The 16,071-nt window shown below is 41.1% G+C and overlaps 1 protein-coding gene across 1 annotated transcript; it reads left to right on the top strand.

Annotated features, from left to right (window-relative positions):
• The first annotated feature begins 202 nt into the window (after window positions 1–202).
• On the top strand, window positions 203–12,823 carry LOC115087368 (cystatin-like). The gene is made up of 3 exons (XM_029594484.1): window positions 203–471; window positions 9,774–9,875; window positions 12,583–12,823. The coding sequence occupies exons 1-3, from the start codon at window positions 265–267 to the stop codon at window positions 12,670–12,672; spliced, it is 399 nt and encodes a 132-aa protein (XP_029450344.1). The 5' UTR covers window positions 203–264; the 3' UTR covers window positions 12,673–12,823.
• The last annotated feature ends 3,248 nt before the right edge of the window (window positions 12,824–16,071 follow it).

Genomic DNA, 16,071 nt, shown 5'->3' with positions numbered 1-16,071 from the left:
GTGTCCTGCATGAGAGCATACTTATTCATGGGCTTATCATATCTGATAATATCTTTTAAAGTAATTATTGCAATACTTTCTACAAACATAAGGCCCCTTTCAATAATAAGCAATGCTTATTTTTCTAATCAGATTTCAGGGTGTTTGCTTTGGCTAGTAAATGTCTTCATACAGTATTTAAGCCACAAACTAACTCCTGTTCTTTCACCTTTCCTTTTCTATCACTGCTGCACAGTAGCGCATCGTTCTACTACTAGTGAAATCATGGCAAACCTCTGGCTGTGTCTCAGTGTCATTCTCTCTTTCTCTGTTCTCTCTTATTCTGTAGATATGCCTGGAGCACCAATAAACATTGATCCTGACAGCCCTGAGGTACAGAAAGCTGCTCGTTTTGCAGTGAACGCATACAGTGAAAAGTCAGGAAATGGATATCTCTACAAAGTCGTGAAAGTTGTATCAGCACAATCACAGGTACAGTTAGATTGTAATGGAATTATGTTCTTGTTTGTTTCAAAATGTCCGATATTCATTTCTAAACAATAACTTCCTTTACCAGTTTTCCTCTTTCTCATCAGTTCTGTACAGTTGACTTAGAAAATAGCCACTGCTATTACTATCAACAGTAACATAGAATAGACTTAGTTTTTGGGTACTTGCCAGGTTCTTATGGCCTGGCTTGGCCACTGTTAGAAACAGGATGCTGGGCTTGATGGACCCTTGGTCTGACCCAGTATGGCATGTTCTTATGTTTTTATGTTCTTATGTAATTACAATTATTTTCTTTATTCTCCTTCAGAGTTCTATTTCACAGTACTCCATGCGCACTACATATCCTTGCATGTGCAAATCTTTTACATCATTGCATACACAGAAGCTAATCCCCAAAAATGAAAATCACATTGATGAACATTTCCCAAAACTGGCAGAGAAAATGAAAGACTTCCTAGAGAATAATGAGTAGGAAAAATTCTGAATAATCCTAGGCATAACATATCTTCCTACCAGGAAAGAAAGATAATATGTCCTTGTTATTCTCATAAGAACATAGAATGTACCATGCTGGGTCTGACCAAATTTAAGAATACAAGAACATAAGAAGTTGTTATACTGAGTCAGAACAAGGTTACATCAAGACCAGTGTCCTGTTTATAACAGTGGCCAATCCAGGATACCGGGCAAGAACCCAAACAAACATTAAAAAGATCCCTTGATACTAATGACAGTAATAAGCATTGGTTATTTCCTAAATCAGCTTGATTAATAGCCGTTTATGGACTTCTCCTCCAGGAAGTTGTCCAAACCTTTCTTAAACTCAGATAAGCTGACTGCATTAAACATATTTTCTGGCAACAAATTTCAGAGCTTAATAAAGCATTGAGTGAAAAATAATTTTCTTCAATTTGTTTTAAATGGGCTACTTGCTAACTTCATGGCATACCCCCAATCCTTGTATTATAGGCAGGAGTAAACAACCACTTTACATTAACCATTCTAGTCCTCTCATGATTTTATAGACCTCTATCATATCCCCCCTCAGCCTACTCTTCTCCAAGCTGAACAGCCCTAACCTCCTTAGCCTTTCCTCATAGGGGAGCCATTTCATCCCCTTTATCATTTTGGTCACCCTTCTCTGTTTCTTCTGCCGTGTATCTATCTTTTTTGAGATGCTGCAAACATAACAACCCAGTACTCAAGGGATAGTTTTATCATGGAGTGATACAGAGGCATTATGATAGTCTCTGCTTTATTCACCATTCCCCTCCTAATTCCTAACATTCTGTTTGCTTTTTTAACTGCCGCATCACACTGAGACAACAATTTCAATGTAATGTCCACTATTACACCTAAATGTAACATGAAACCTAACATCTTGTAACTACAGCACAGGTTATTTTTCCCTATATCCATCATGTTGCACTTATCCACATTAAATTTCATCTGCCATTTGGATGTCCAATATTCTAGTCTCACAATGTCCTCCTGCAATTTATCACTATCCACCTGTGATTTAACTACACAGAATAATTTTGTATCATCTGCAAATCTGATCAACTCACTCATTGTTCCCCTTTCCAGATCATTTATAAATAAATTAAAAAGCACTGGTCCAAGTACAGACCCTGAGGCACTCCAATATTTTCCTATCTCCACTGAGAAAACTGACCATTTATCCTACTCGCTATTTCCTTTTAACCAGTTTAGGACCCACAAAAGTACTTTGCCTCCTATACCATGACTTTTAAATTTTCTTAGAAGCCAGTCAAGGGGAACTTTGTCAAATGCTTTCTGAAAATCTAAATACACCACATTTGCAGGCTCACCTTTATGCACATGTTTATTAACCCCTTCAAAAAAAGTAGCATATTTGTGAGGCAAGACTTCTCTTGGGTAAATCCATGCTGCTGTGACACATTAAACCATGTCAATCCTTACATTCTGTCTTTTTGTTTTTTAGAATAGTTTCCATGATATTTCCTGGACTGAAGCCAGGGTCACCAGTCTATAGTTTCCTGGATCACCCCTGGAGTGTTTTTTAATAATTGGAGTTACATTGGCTACTAGGGATGTGAATCGTTTTTTGACGATTTAAAATATCGTCCGATATATTTTAAATCGTCAAAAATCGTTAGAGCCGCGATACAATAACAATTCCCCTGATTTATCGTCAAAAAATCGTAAATCGGGGGAAGGGGGAGGGGAAGGGGGAGGGCGGGAAAACCGGCACACTAAAACAACCCTAAAACCCACCCCGACCCTTTAAAATAAATCCCCCACCCTCCCGAACCCCCCCAAAATGCCTTAAATTACCTGGGGTCCAGAGGAAGGGTCCCGGTGTGATCTTTTACTCTCGGACCTCCGGTGCATTGTAGAAATGGCGCCGGCGCTACCTTTGTCTTGTCATATGACAGGTCAAAGGTAGCGCCAGCACCATTTTGTTTTTTGTCCCCCGACGTCAGGAGCGTAGGAGATCGCTCCCGGACCCCCGCTGGACCCCCAGGGACTTTTGGCCAGCTTGGGGGGGCCTCCTGACCCCCATAAGACTTGCCAAAAGTCCAGCGGGGGTCCGGGAACGACTTCCTGCACGTGAATCGTTTTTCCGTATGGAAAATGGCGCCGGCCATACAGCGCCATTTTCCCGGACCCCCGGACCGGGAAAATGGCGGGGGGTCCGACTTGCCAAAAGTCCAGCGGGGGTCCGGGAGCAATCTCCTACGCTCCTGCCGTCGGGGGACAAAAAAACAAAATGGCGCCGGCGCTAGCTTTGCCCTGTCATATGACAGGTCAAAGGTAGGGCCGGCGCCATTTCTACAATGCACCGGAGGTCCGTGAGTAAAAGATCACACCGGGACCCTTCCTCTGGACCCCAGGTAATTTAAGGCATTTTTGGGGGGTTCGGGAGGGTGGGGGATTTATTTTAAAGGGTCGGGGTGGGTTTTAGGGATGTTTTAGTGTGCCGTTTTTCGATTTACATGATTTACACGATTTACACGATATTTAAAAAACCCAAACTGCGACGATCCAATTCCCTCCCCCTCCCAGCCGAAATCAATCGTTAAGACGATCGATCACACGATTCACATCTCTATTGGCTACCTTCCAGTCTTCACGTACAATGGACAATTTTAATGATAGGTTATAAATTATGATAGGTTATAAATTACTAGTAATAGTTTTGAAATTTCATTTTTTTTAGTTATTCCAGAACTCTGGGGTGCACACCATTTGGTCCAGATGCTTTACTACTCTTCAGTTGGTCAATTTGGCCTACTACATCTTCCAGGTTCACTATGATTTGGTTCAGATCATCTGAATCATCACCTTTGAAAACCATCTCTGGAATGGGCATCTCTCCAACATCTTCATTAGTAAACACCAAAGCAGATTTCATTAGTCTTTCCACAATGACCTTATCTTCCCCAAGTGCTCCTTTAACCCTTCGATCATCTAATGATCCAAACGACTCCCTTGCATGGTTCCTGCTTCGGTTATATTTTTAAAATATTTTATTATCAATTTTTCCTTCTACGGCCAACTTCTTTTCAAATTGTCTTTCAGCCTCTCTTATCATTGGTTTATAATAAACTTTCCAATGCTTATGCTATTTCCTATCTTTTTCAGCTGGATCCTTCTTCCAATTTTTAAGGAAGAATGTTTTGGCTAAAATATCCTCTTTCTCTTCACCTTTTAACTAAGCCTGCAGGTGTTTGGCCCTCTTTTCACCTTTCTTAATGTGAGCCATAGGTCTGGACTACGCTTCTAGAATGGTACATTTAAACATTGTCCACGCCTGTAGTACAATCTTAACCTTTATAGCTGTACTTTTCAGTTTCTTTCTATCTTCCTCATTCTATCAAATTCTCCCTTTAGATTGAAAGTACACTGGGGATAAGGAAATACCTAGAGTACCTGAATGTAATCCATTTTGAAGTACCCAAAAGTGGAATATAAATCAAATAAATAAATGTTGCTGTTTAGTGCTAGAGCTGTAGTTTTAATTATTTTTCATATCCAGTCATTAATTCAAATTGGATCATGTTATGATCACTGTTACCAAGTGTCCCCACCACCGTTACCTCTCTCACCAAATCCTGAGTTCCACTAAGAATTAGATCCAAATAGTTCCCTCTCTCGTTGATTTCTGAACCAGTTGTGCCATGAAGCAGTTGTTTATTCCTTCCAGTAACTTTATCTCTCTCTATCACGTCCTGATGTTACCATTACTCAGTCAAAATTGGGATAATTTAAATTTCCCATTATTACTGCATTGCCAAATTGTTTAGCTTCCCTTATTTCTGTTACTGTTTCATCATCCATCTTATCAATTTGTCCAGGTGGATGGGAGTATTCTATCGCTATATTCTTCATCAAAACACATAGGATTTCTACAAATAAAGTATCGAATGAGCATTTAGTCTCTTGTAGGATCTTCATCTTGTTGAACTTTATGCCATCTTGAAAATAAAGCTCTACCTCTCCCCCAAGTTAATCCATCCTATCATTGCAGTATAATTTATACCCTGGTATAACACTGTCCCATTGGTTATCCTCTTTCTACCATATCTCTGAGATTCCAGTTATGTCTATTTCTTGATTCAGTGCTGTACACTAACTCTCCCATCTTACTTCTTAGACTTCTGGCATTGCCATACAGACATTTCAAAGTATGTTTTTTCTTGGTATTAACAACCTGTTTATCGGCTGACAGGGATGTTTTGGAATCTTTTAACTCAGGTGGTTCTTTACTTATAGGCACATGGACTACTTTTGCTTTTATTGGAATCACTCCTTTGGGATGCCCTAACTTCTGTTTTTTAGACACTTTTGGATAAATTTGCAAGGATTTAATGAAATCCTTATTCAAAGTAGTTTCTCTGGCCTGTTAGGGAGTCAGCTAGGCCACTAGATGACCAAGCAGTAAAAGGGGTGGTCATACCTACACCAGAAATATTTTTTGATGGTGATGACTGAGCAACTAGCTGCAATCACTATGAAACTGGAGGATTTAATAACTCAGATTGACAAACTAAAAAATAACAAATCACCAGGACCAGAAAATATTAACCCCAGAGTTCTAAAGGAACTTAAAAGTGAAATTGCAGATCTCTTTCTGTGATTTACAATCTTTCTTTTAAAAAAAGCCAAGGTACCAAAAAACTGGAGGGTAGCCAAAGTGACACCAATTTTTAAAAATGGCTCCAGGGGTGATCCAGGAAACTATAGACCTGTGACCCTCACATCTAAGCTGGCAAAAAAAGTCAAAGCTATTCTTAAAAGTAAAATGACTGACCACATAGATAGACGTAGTTTAATGGGGCTAATCAACATGAGTTTTGCAAAGGGAAGTCTTAAGAACATAAGAAATTTCCATACTGGGTCAAACCAAGGGTCCATCAAGCCCAGCATCCTGTTTCCAACAGTGGCCAATCCAGGCCACAAGAACCTGGCAAGTACCCAAACATTAAGTAGATCCCAAGCTACTGATGCCAGTAATAGCAGTGACTATTCCCTATGGGGTAGATTTTAAAAGAAGCGTGTTTGGCCTACATGTGAGCGTGCTACCTGTGTGCACATGTTATAAAATCCGGGGTCAGCGCGCACAAGGGGGTGCACAGTTGTGCACCTTGCGTGCGCCAAGCCATGCTGCCTTCCTCCGTTCCCTCCCCCTAACCTCACCTTTCCACCCCTTCCCCTAACCTTTCCCCCCCTAGCCCTACTCTAAACCCCCTCCCCTTGACTCTTGTCTTCCTTTTTGCACTTGCTGGCAGCCTGCCAGCACGCGATCCTCTGACACAGCGGCAATGACTGCTCTGTCGGAGGCCTCTGGCCCTGCCCCTGCTCTGCCCCCAGACAGTCCCGCCCTGCCCACACCCCGCCCCCGGACCACCCCTTTTGTAAAGCCCCGGGACTTACACGCTTCCCGGGGCTTTACACACGTCGCCAAGCCTTTTTAAAATAGGCCTGGCGCATGTAACCCTTTGAAAATCTGGCCCTAAGTCAACTTGATTAATAGCAGGTAATGGACTTCTCCTAGAAGAACCTATCCAAACCTTTTTTAAACCCAGCTACACTAACTGGAATAACCACATCCTCTGGCAACAAATTCCAGGGCTTAATTGTACATTGAGTGAAAAAGTGTTTTCTCCAATTAGTTTTAATTGTGTCACTTACTAACTTCATGGAGTGCCCCTTAGTCCTTCTACTATCCGAAAGAGTAAATAACTGATTCACATTTACCCGTTCTAGACCTCTCATGATCTTAAACACCTCTATCATATCCCCCCTCAGCCGTCTCTTCTCCAAGCTGAACAGCCCTAACCTCTTTAGCATTTCCTCATAGGGGAGCTGTTCCATCCCCTTTATCATTTTGGTTGCCCTTCTCTGTATCTTTGCCAGTGCAACTATATCTTTTTTGAGATGCGGTGAACAGAATTGTACATAGTACTTGCCACACCAATTTACTAGATGCTTTAGCGGTTGTAAATAAACATGCAAACAACTATGAGCCAGTTAATATATTGTAGTTAGATATTCAATAGGTATTTGACAAAGTCCCTAATGAGATACTCCTCAAGAAATTGGGAGATCATAAAATAAGACAGTTCAGAATTTTGGATTGGTAACCAGAAAAAAAGACAAGAAACAGAGGGTAGGACTAAATTGTCAGTTTTCTTGAAAGATCATTAGTGGCATGCCCCAGGGTCTGTATGGGGACCTGTGCTATTTAGCATATTCATAAATGATCTGGAGAAAGGAACAAGTGAGATGAACAGATATACAGATATCACAAAATTGTTTTGAGTCATTAAAATGGCAGTGAATTGTGAAGCACTTCAGAAGTACCTTGTGAGCTTCTAAATGGCAAATGCAATTTAATGTGGACAAGTGCAAAGAGTTGCATGTTGGGAAAAATAATCCTGACTACAAGTACACGGTGCTGGGTTCTGAGTTAGGGGTCTCCAGCTAGGGAAAGGACTTCAGAGTTCTCATGGCCTATACCATGAAATCTTCAGCTCAGTATGCAGCTGCAGTCAAAAAGGCAAATAGATTGTTAGGACTTATATGGAAAGGAATAGTAACATAGTAACATAGCAATGATGGCAGATAAAGACCAAATGATCCATTCCTGCCTCGCAAGTTGCTCATAGTAGTAACTGCCACTCCATGCAGGTTACTCATGCTTTCTGTTAAGGGTATTAACTGGCGCTTCTGAGAATATCATAATGGCCTTGCTCAGACCCAGGGAGTGACTGCACCTTGAGTACTGTGTGCAGCTCTGGTCACCCCATCTCAAAAAAGATATAGCAGGCAGAGAAAAGGTACAGAGAAGGGCGATAACAATTATAAAGGGATGGAAAGGCTCCCTTATGGAGAAAGGATAATCAGATTATGGCTCTCTAGCTTGGAAAAGAGATGACTGAGATGGGAAATGAATGAAATTTACAAAATTATGAGGGGGTGGAATAGGTAAATAGGAAACAATTATTTATCCTTTCAACACTAGAACTGGGAACTGGCAGATTGAAAACATATCAAAGGATTTGTTTTTTTCACTCAGCGCACAATCAAGTTATGAAAAATGTTGATGAAGGATGTGGTCAATGCAACTAAGATAGTGGGGTTCAAATGAGGATTGGAAAAGTTCCTGAAGGAAAAGTCCATAAACAATTATTAGCCAGGGAGACTTGAGAAAGCCAGCGCTTATCCCTGGGATTGTGATGCAAGAAATAGTTTCACTGGGAACTAATGGGTACTTGTGACCCGATCTGGCCACTGTCGGAGACAGAGCGATGGGCTCTATAGTTCTTGGTCGGACCCAGCATGGAATTTCTTATGTTCTTAGCAGCATGAACAGAATAACTAGTCAGACTGGATGGACCAGATGGTCGTCTTCTTCCATAAAATATTCTCTTACTATGTTACATACATGCATACAGGGAGTCACCACACTGATCAGTTCTTAACCATTAAATATAGCCAAAAACAGGCAATTTTTGATCTGAAGGCCATCTCAAGATCCAGGGTACAGAATGAAGAAATGAAAATGAATCCTAAACAACAAAGACCTTGGTGTCCAAATACCATATCATTTAATATTAAACTTGAATCAGCCCATCTTTACAGCATGATAATGAGGGCAATTTTCAAGTTTTTACCTGAGTAAATGTCTATGTACCTACATATAAACAGCATTTTAAAATCTCTTCCTCCCCCCTTATTGCCGGTAAAATCATGTGCATTGTGAAACAGCATGCATACATTAAACTGCATTAATAAAGGGTGGGGTTAGGTTGGAGTAGGTTAAATATGTACAGGGATTTGATTGCACATGCTTTAAGGCAGTGAGGATAACTTTAAAACACACACGGTCGTGCCCCTATACACATGAACGCACAAGGTCAGGCTCATGTATTTTATATCGTACGTGCGAATGTGCACACGGTATGTAAAATAGGCTTCAATCTACATAACAACATGCTCACGTATCTAAAAGATATGCAGCATGTATGTTCAACATAGCCAGATAAGAAGCTTTCTCAAACTAATCTGGCTGGCTAAATGACTTAGCCAGAGAAGTCAAAATTTATCCCGACAAATGGCATAATTCTCCTGCACACAAGTGCTTGTGCTGCTAATTTTATTCATTTACCCATGCACATTTTATTTGCATATTATCCTTATGTAAGTCTTCATATTTTGTAACAAGCACAGTTTGCTTAGTATTCCTCTAGGTTATCAAGCCCATCTTAATTCTTCAGCCTGAACTCTTCCCAGTTTACCCGGACCCCTCACCCCGTCAGTATTTGGCTATGAAGAATTTTATTCTCACTTACACCAGGTAATTAGCAGGTGTAAATATAGACAGGTAACACAACATTTTCACAGCTTATAAAATAGCAACTTAGACGTGGAAATATTATCCCTGCTCTGAATCACCTCTTTTTCATACAAACGAATTTACTCAGGCACCATTACTGCTGTGCCTATATGAGAGGTTTATAAGATAGCATTTAAGTGAATATGTGCTATTTGCTTGCACATCTCCTAATTTGAGCATTTCTTCGAAAATTCACCTTAAAATGAGAAATGCACAGGTACAACAGTACTCGCATTCACCTGCCAACCCCATACTTTTCAAAGTAAAAGTTCCCGGGCAGTTTCCATTGTGAAAATGAGCTTGCAGTTTCAAAATCATCCCAAATATGTTTTCATGATTTACAGAAATGCCCCAATATGATTTATCTTCTTATCAAACGTGCTTTAATTTTCCACAGGTTGTTGCTGGAGTACAATTTATATTGGATGTAGAAATCGGAAAGACACAGTGCAAGATAGGATCCACTGACAACGTAGCATCTTGCCCAATTGACTCTGAGGTAAATTGGAATTGCTATTATTACTAATTATTTAGGTTATAAACAAATGGAATCCTAAGAAGAAATATTAGCCATCTATTCAAAACTCACTGATGTACGTAGGTTTGGGTCTACATAGCTGTAGTTGAACAATCTCAGTTTAGAAAAGAAAGTTTAGCAATGTTTCATCACTTATACTGTGCTCAGGGCTTTAAGTTTCACTGTTAAAAATTATTTTTCTAACGTTGTATAAAAATTACTAATATTGCAATAAAATATGAAATCTGCAAAATAAATTAATAATTCTCTCATGTCCATTCATACTTTAAGTCTGCTTAGAGCTTAAGTGGGTTTAAATCAAGGATTACGTACTTCAGTCTTGATACAGTGTTGCCCATATTCTCTGGAAAATCATTCCACAGCTTGAAGGACTGGGGACATTGATGTAAGGATTTTATTCCAAGCAGTGTGCCTTCAGATGTGCCACAGAAAATTCACCACTGTCTGATGCTCAGAAACAGGCCAACACCTGGGTTCTGCTCTAAGCACCTCAGAGCAACAAGAGAAGTTAACTGTGGCTCTTAAACGTGTAGCAGCTCTTTCTATGAACATGTGTAATCATGCATGCTTCTTCCTAGCTAGTGCATGAGCCATGGAAGATGGTAATTAATCAGTGGCATGCAGGGTATGGATAGCCAGGCTCTGTAGCACACACGCTACACACACAGCATCCTGTTTTTGAGTGCTTCCAACTTCTGTCTTATCCATAGGCTAAGTGGGATGGGGTGAATGTGAACTGAGCACTGGATGTGACTCATTCTGAGGGCAGAAGCAGTGGAGGAGTCTGGCAGCCACATGGTAGCCAAAGTAAATAAACAAGCCAACTTTCCAAACCAAATCATCTTCTCTATTCTCCTGTACTTCTGTATATATAAATGGAGCTGGACCATTCTGATGGGTTCATGTTTGTCTTCACCCTCTGTCTTTTTTATTTGAAAATTTGAAAGAGACACTGGTGGGGCTTTCAGTTCTTCCCAAGCTTTTCTTTTGACCATATCTATCTTCTCTATGTCTGTCTGGCTGCCTGTTCTGTGGAGGCTGGTGTGCCTCACAACGTTTTTGTTTATAGGTGTGCTCTGGGCTCAAAAAGATTGAGAAATACTGATGTAATAAACGATGGGGTACATTTTCAGTGGCTGTACGGCAGGGGCGGTTCTATCATGAAGCAGGGTGAGGTGGCGGCTGTGGTAGAAGTATGTTGGAGGGGCAGTTTTTGCCCCTCCAAAATTCTGCCGCCTGAGACCGCCACCTCACCCTGTCGCCAAAGACAAACATCGAATCAAGTAGGGATAAACCAAACCACTGCCCTATCTGCTCAGTGGCAACCCAGGCAGCAGGTATCTCTTTTTCCTGACATCCTCTTCTGCTGCCGCCGGACCCATAACAGCAGGAGATGACATCGGGAGAAATGCGATTCATCATCTCCCGCTGCCATGAGACTGGGCCCACATTCTCCCAACAACATCCCCTGCTGCCGCGAGACCCACGTAGCAGATGACATCTCGAAAAAGGCAAATCCTGCTGCTCAGGGTTACCAATGAGCGGATCGGGCCTGTGTGTGTTGGGGGAGGGGGGGAGAGAGCCTGGGTGTGGGTGTGTATTTGTAACTGCTTGGGTGTGGGTGGGTGAATGAATGGGTGCCTTATTGGAGTCTGTCTGTGAGAAAATGGGTGCCTGCTTGGGTGTGTGTGTGTGTGTGTGTGTTGTAAGAGAGAGAGAATGATTTGGTGCCTGCCTGGGGTCTGTGTTGGTGTTTGAGAATGAATGTGTGCATGCTTGGAGGGTGAGGGTAAGCGGTGTCAGAATGAATGGGAGCTTGCCTGGGTGTATGTGTGTATGTGAGGAAGCCAACGAGAGTGAAAGCGTGTGTGTATGAGAGAATCCGGGGGAGTAAGAGCTTATGTGTAGGGGGTGGGAGGAGAGGGAGGGTCTTAGAGCCTGAGAGTGTGTCAGTGTGTGTGAGAGAGGTTGTGTGTGTGTATGAGTATATATGTGTGTGTATATGACAGTGTATGTGTGAGGGGGGAGGGGGCAGGGGGTGTAAGGGGAGATGGAACAAGAGGGAGTGGGGGGGGGGGGCGAGCAGAGGAACACCATATCATCCCTCGCCTCAGGTAGTAGATTGCCTTGAGCTGTCCCTGCTGTGTGGCTCAGCTAGTTAGTCGGATAAAAATTAGGTACAAGTTTCAGGGGTACCAAGTAACCACAGATTTTGTGTCTAGGCCTGGGATGACCAACTCTGGTCCTCCTGAGTCATAAAAAGGTCCAGTTTTCAGGATATCCACAATGGATATGCATGAAATAAATTTGCATTCTGGATATCTTGAAAACCAGGCCTGTTTGTGGATCTTAAGGACTAGAGTTGATCACCTCACAGTTTGGAAATTGCCCTCATAAATAGAGAAGTATGTTTCATAAATAGAGAATAGCCTAGTGGTTAGAGTAGTGGACTGTAAACCAGGAGACCAAGGTTTGACTTCTACTGTTGCTCCTTGTGCCCTTGGGCAAGTCACTTTACCCTACATTGCAGCAGGTACAAAAACTTAGATTGTAAGCCCTCTGGAGATAGAGAAATACCTACAGTACCTGAATGTAAACTGGTGTGGTATCTCAATTGAGATCAAATGTTGGTATAAAAATAAATAAACTTTTTTGGTTCATCTTACAGATATTTGTGTGCCATTTTGAAATTCTGGAACAGCCATGGCTCAACGTAGAAAATCTTTTGAAAAGTTCCTGCAAACCAGCTGGAAAATGAAAAATCTTCTTCTAACCCACGCAACAACTTTTTCTCATTTTGCATGCATTCCTAGCAAAAATAATCTGTGTTTCTATGGGCAAAAGGGTTGATTTCATTGGATGTGCAAAGCATGACTGCAATTATCTAGCATTAAAAAGCAATACCATAATTATGTTATTCTGCATGTTTTTATTTGCTTTTTTATTTGCATTTCAATTTGATACATTAAGCACATACTTGAAAATAAATACAAAACAAAAAAATAAACCTAAGAACAAAATAATTCTACACTGGATGACATTAATAACAGTGCGAAAATGTAAGCATACAGCCCACAAATAGAAAAAAAGCAACGATTCAATATAAGACAGTACAGTTTAGATTTAAAAAATTAAGAAAAAAAATTAGATAGAGAGAAAATCAAATTTATGCTCCATTAAACATCATAACTGATAAGTTAAAAACAAAGGGGCGGATTTTAAAAGGGTTACACGCGTAAATACTCAGGATTTACATGCTTAACCGCTCCTGTGCGCGTCGCCGGGCCTATTTTGCATAGGCCCGGCGACGCGCACAAGCCCCAGGACGCGCGTATGTCCTGGGACTTTGTGAAAGGGATGGGGGCGGGGCAGGGGCGGGATCGAGGCCTCTGGCACAGCGGCTGTGCCGGGAGATCATGCGCCGGCAGCTGGCCGGCACGCGTAATTTACAAGATAAAAGTAATCCTGCCCCGCCCCCTCCCCGCCGCTTTCACAAAGCCCTGGGACATACGCGTGTCCCGGGGCTTGCGCGCATCGTCGGACCTATGCAAAATAGGCTCAGCGCGTGCAGGAGTGGTTACGCGCAAAACTCCTCAAGGATTTCCGCGCGCAGGAGCGGCTACGCGCAAAACTCCTCAGGATTTCCGCGCGTAACCCTTGTAAAATCCACCCCAATGCTACCTGCTCTGGAAGGGCAATTGCTCTGCAAGATGGTGTTTGCTGATAAATTTGGATTTACTAAATCTTAAATGTTTTGGGCTAAAATATATTGTATTTTTTTTCTATAGAAGCTGGTACAGCATTGTCAGTTAAAGTTGTTCAAAGGTGCCTGATTATCTGTCTTTTGGCATTGACCTCTATTTGAGATGTTTGTGTAACCCTACCCCATTTGTTAATTACAAACGGGCAGACAGTATAAATTTAAAAAATCAATTGTATTTATTAATTGCAAGAGGAGTAAAGAAGCAAAAGAAAAATTGGCTCATAAAGCATATACAATTTCTCTATAATTTTCTGAGGGACTGGGGATACTGCTCTGAAGCTCTGCCTATCATAACAAACCAAAATGCCAGTTGTTTATTTCCTCTTTTATCACTATTTTATATCTTTCTTTGCTATCCACCCATTACATCCTGTGTGCCTTTTTATGGTAATCATAGCTCTCTATACGTGCTGACCTTATAAACACTTGAGCGCATGCCTACCCCAGTGCTGTTTTTTTGCATGTCACCTGACACATGGACAAGAGTATGGCCTTCTAGAGTTTTCCACCAGGCTCACATTCCCCTCTTGAATCCTTGCGTGCAACGCTATCAATGGTTTCACCATAAACTCTTGTCACCGCACACATCCCAGTCAAGAAGCCCCTGCCGTAGGTTCGGTCGGTCAGTTAGGGACTACGGCACTGATCTTCTATCTCCAACCTGTTACCTGTCATTGGGCACCTCTCTCTTCCTGGGGGTCAGAAAGCTCAGACTAGTCAGCTGCTTCTTGCTGAAGCAAATCAGCATATCATTCTGATGCCTAGGTGAAAAGCAAAGTGGTGTTATTTGCTAGAACAGAGGTAACATTAGTATACACTCGCTGTCCTAGAGAACAAATGCAAGGAAGACAAGAAGTTCCTAACAATAAAAGGAAAAAAAAGTAGTCAATAAAAATCCTAAAATGCCTTCAAGTTTTCCTCCTAAATTTTTGAACCAATCAGTAAAAGTATACCACCAAGTCTAAGAGGAAGTATCAATTCCTCCTTTAAAATCACATACATGTAACTTGACCAAAGAAACTATTTTTTTTCCATAGCATTTCTCACAATTTCTGAATGATTAATTACAACAGTACAGCATTCACTACTATTAAGTAATGTACACAATCCTCCTTCATTAGCAAAAATGTAATCAAGTCCTTGTCTATTATATTTGGAAACTATGGCTAATTCATTAATTTACAGTTATAAATCCTGTACTGCTTTATTCAGTTCAAGAGTCATTACATGTAGCAAAGATTGCAATCGACGTATGGCCATGCCAGGTTCTGCTGTCACTGCAGGAGGTTAAAATATTGGAATCCAAGAAATCCACGAAAGGGAATCCAATCTAACTTTAGTTAATGGTTAAGTTGAATTGATATATTCCATTGCCTCATCTTCTGGTATCACTGAAGGAATATCCCTATGAGCGCACTTGTGATGATGGCTAGAACTGATAGGTATAATTTTGGAAAATAAATGTAACCAAAACACAAAAAGAATAAGAAGGAGGTAAGAAAGTAAACATCAAACCATCACATAACTAATAATGCCCTACATATAAGTTAGTAAAATTCTTAATGAAAGTAACATTTCCAGGATAAGGGCCACAAGTAAAAGGACAGGAAAATCCTGAATTCTTAATAGAAGGGGTTGACTGACACGTTGAAAAATGAATATTAACAGAGCAAACAACAAAGGAAGTGTTAAATGTTTGAGTAGTGAAGGTGGTTTGAGCATATACTGGGATTTCTCTATGTCTCACCATACATTTAACAGTACAATTATTAGTTATTACGCTCAGCATTATTAGCACACCGAGTTTGGCAGGCGGCTTGCAATTCTGAAAATGTTGGAGGTGGTAAGAGAGTACCCTTTGTGACTACCCATGAGGCATTCTGCCTAAAATAGGTATAATTATAGGGAATATCTGTCGTTCAATAGAATTACTGGTACACAGGAAATCCATGGATCCATGGATCAGCTCCTAAAGAAGGAAAATAAATATTACCTAAATAAGAGTCCCATCTTATCCCAGTTAATAAAGCTAAAGAACTGTTATTAATTTAACTGGATCACAAAACCGTTTTAAAATTACCTGGTAGTCCAGTGGGGGAGCAGGGAGCGATCTCCCGCTCTCAGGCCATCGGCTGCGCTAATAAAAATGGTGCCGATGGCCCTTTGCCCTTACCATGTGACAGGGTATCCGTGCCATTGGCCGGCCCCTGTCACATGGTAGAAGCATTGGATGGCCGGCGCCATCTTTAAAGATGGCGCCGACCATCTTTAAAATGGCCGGAGCTATTTTCCTAAGATGATAATGTATAGATGAAAAGACCTAATCATAATCAGTACATACTGTTAAATTGTGACTTAGATTTTTGCTACAAACATGACAAAGAGCTGCGAGTT

Source organism: Rhinatrema bivittatum, chromosome 3 (genome assembly GCF_901001135.1).
Source record: "Rhinatrema bivittatum chromosome 3, aRhiBiv1.1, whole genome shotgun sequence".
Classification (NCBI taxonomy): Eukaryota; Metazoa; Chordata; class Amphibia; order Gymnophiona; family Rhinatrematidae; genus Rhinatrema; species Rhinatrema bivittatum.
The sequence above is the reverse complement of the archived record's forward strand: the minus strand, read 5'-3'. Positions and strand labels throughout refer to the sequence as shown.